Source organism: Atta cephalotes, assembly GCF_000143395.1.
Source record: "Atta cephalotes unplaced genomic scaffold scaffold00012, whole genome shotgun sequence".
NCBI classification, from domain to species: Eukaryota; Metazoa; Arthropoda; class Insecta; order Hymenoptera; family Formicidae; genus Atta; species Atta cephalotes.
The window spans coordinates 2,941,550-2,944,396 of record NW_012130076.1 but is presented as its reverse complement, the minus strand read 5'-3'; the positions used below and the strand labels follow the sequence as shown (position 1 = coordinate 2,944,396).

The 2,847-nt window shown below is 25.2% G+C and overlaps 1 protein-coding gene across 1 annotated transcript in view; it reads right to left on the bottom strand.

The window, feature by feature from the left end:
• LOC105617196 (neurobeachin) overlaps positions 1–2,847 on the bottom strand; it is a 222,104-nt gene that overhangs the window by 86,650 nt on the left and 132,607 nt on the right. Inside the window, exons 25-27 of the mRNA XM_012198761.1 lie at positions 2,116–2,256; positions 1,779–1,886; positions 1,489–1,660 (exon numbers count right to left, since the gene is read on the bottom strand). Coding sequence (XP_012054151.1) covers positions 1,489–1,660; positions 1,779–1,886; positions 2,116–2,256 — 421 coding nt within the window. The remainder of the gene's footprint in view (positions 1–1,488; positions 1,661–1,778; positions 1,887–2,115; positions 2,257–2,847) is intronic.

Genomic DNA, 2,847 nt, shown 5'->3' with positions numbered 1-2,847 from the left:
AAAAAATTATTAAGTATTTATTTAACATTCATAGAGTGAAATTCAGTAAATAACATTTTGTATTATTTTAAATATATATTATTTCTTAAAAATTGCTAATAATTTTTAATTAATAATTTTTATTTCTAATTTGTAACATAATATAAATTTTAACAAAAAAATTAAAATAAATGATAAAAATAGTAATATATTTTTATTTTCATTAATAATGTGTTATTACACCAATATAATAATGTCACACCGACTCGAATTTCTACATCAATGTTTATAATATGTCAGTAACAATTGGAGTATTACATTCTAAAAGAACTTATTTCACACAATCATGTAACAGTCAACGATATTTGTTTTTCTTTAATTTTCCACATAAAGAAATTCCACATCCAAGAGAATACAACAACGATAAGTATAATGACGTAAGTATATTCGTAACGCAAAAAAGGTGCAAACACATTCGGCAAACAAAACTCTCACTGTCAGATACATATAAAATGTTTACTTCATACAGTGCAATAACACATGCTTTCTACTTGGTGTCATGTGCTGTTGTCTTACAAGTTGCAGCTACATCGTTTGGTGCACAGTGTTAAACATATTAGCTACATATTTGTACATATATGCAATTTATAACATTCATATTTCATTCATTTACAACATTACTGTGATAGAAAATCTTTTAGCCAGTTAATCTGCAAAACTTAATGAAAATTGCATAATAATTTCATAGAAGCGATGTATGTATCAATGTTAATTAAAAAATTTCGAAAAAGATATAAATTTAATTTTATCTAAATAGTAAGCAGATAAAATATTTTTACAAGATATATTGTACATTGCAAGTTTCTCGTTTAGACATTTATATAGCTGCAGTCATGCTGTAATATCAAAATTATAAATTAATTTATAAATTGAATATTGGATTTATTTATATATTATAACTTTTAAAACAAAAGATAAGAGAATATATATCTGACATGTAAGAGTTTTGAGTAAACAGAAGAATTCTTAAAAATTTTTTACTTTTTAAGGGAAGTGTTAATATTCAACATGCAAATAATTATAACATTAAAATTGCATTTTCCTTTTACAATTTTTTAATAATTTCTTTCGTAATAGATAATATAATCTAATAATCACAATCATAAATGTTAAATTTAAAATTATATATAGAAAAGCATAAAAGTATCAACATGGAATAGCATTATTCTTTGTATTATTATTTTTATAAGTTCTTTGCAGAGTGCATACCCAGTAATAAACGATTTAAATACTCCGAAAAAAAAAACAATTTTTTATAAAATTGCTTTACATAGTATTTTATAGTATATTTTGTATTATTTGTAAGTTGTAAGATATTTAATATTATCTCATCCATTAATTAAAAATATCTTCAATGAATTTTGTGTATTGATATTTACACAGATTATTTTTTGGATTAGTGTTAATACTGTTAGTGATCGATTAGTAAATAAGATACGGGAATCTCACCTGAAGGGCTACCTGGCCTGAGACCGGCACCATTTGTCTGTATTGTTTGCACTGGACTTGGTGGACGCTGCGATATTGGCGGTTCCAATATGTCACGATATTTGGAGACCATCAACACAGAGATGAAGTAAACTATAGCAAGGGACAGAAACTGTGCCTGCTTGGTTTCTTCCTGAAATTAACGTGTATATGACTTAGTTTTCTTATCTTATACATACATCATTTTATTTTATCGTTGTATATGAACATCATTTTACTTTATCGTTGTATATGAAATATCGGATACTTACAACATCTCTGTATATCACAGCCCTCAAACGATTTACGTCCATATCTTGCAACAATTTCTCAGGATCCTTCACAGGACTTAACTGATGTGTGAGATTGTCCACGATGTTCTATAAATAAAGAATATTTTGCAATATGTAATATGTACTAGTAACTACACTTTTTTTAATAAATAAAAATTAAAGGGAAAAATATAACGTGTTTATCATATTAGGGTGGGAAAAAGTTCGTGGCAGTTTTTTAATACCATCTAACGAGAAAAACGCCACGAACTTTTTCCTACACCTAATATTAATGATGTTATAATCATTAAAATGAGTTTGATCGGATAAAACATACCTTAGGCGATGTCTGAGCCCCGCGTATAAGTGATTGTATATGTTGTGATTTATTACTAGAACCAATCTGCCGACCTAACATGCTGTACGATCTGCCACGTTCTTTACACTCTAAGCAGTTTCTAACGGCACATGTACAGACCTATAGAAGTTTATTAGGTAAATACAACAAAAGATGTTGTGTGAATGTACATATTAAATTTCTAACTGGAGCATATGTTAGAAGCTAAAACATGTTAGAATTGAAAATGAAAAACAAAGCTAAGAATATTTGAATTAATTGTACTTTTTAGAGACTACAATTATAAACACAATTATATTACATTTAATTAATTGTGAATTTACTCGTCAATTAAATACTTATAGATAAAACATTCAATTTTCTTTAAATTATAAGTCTTTAGAAAGTTATAATCATCATTTGTTAAAAATTTTATGTTATAATTTATATCAAAAGAACGAATTTAAATTTAAATTTTTTTAATTGAAATTTTTTATTCGCGTAATAGAAATTTATAAATTCATGTAAATTTTATTCACTACATTTTGCTATATTTTGTATTTTTAAAGTGTAATTTGTATTGTACAATCTGACATGTGCATGCCATAAGTATTATGTATATATATATATATATATATATATATATATATATTATTTACGTAACTAAAATAAAATAAATAAAATAAAACTACTAACTAATTAACTTATTACTAATTAGCTTACTTTTACTAT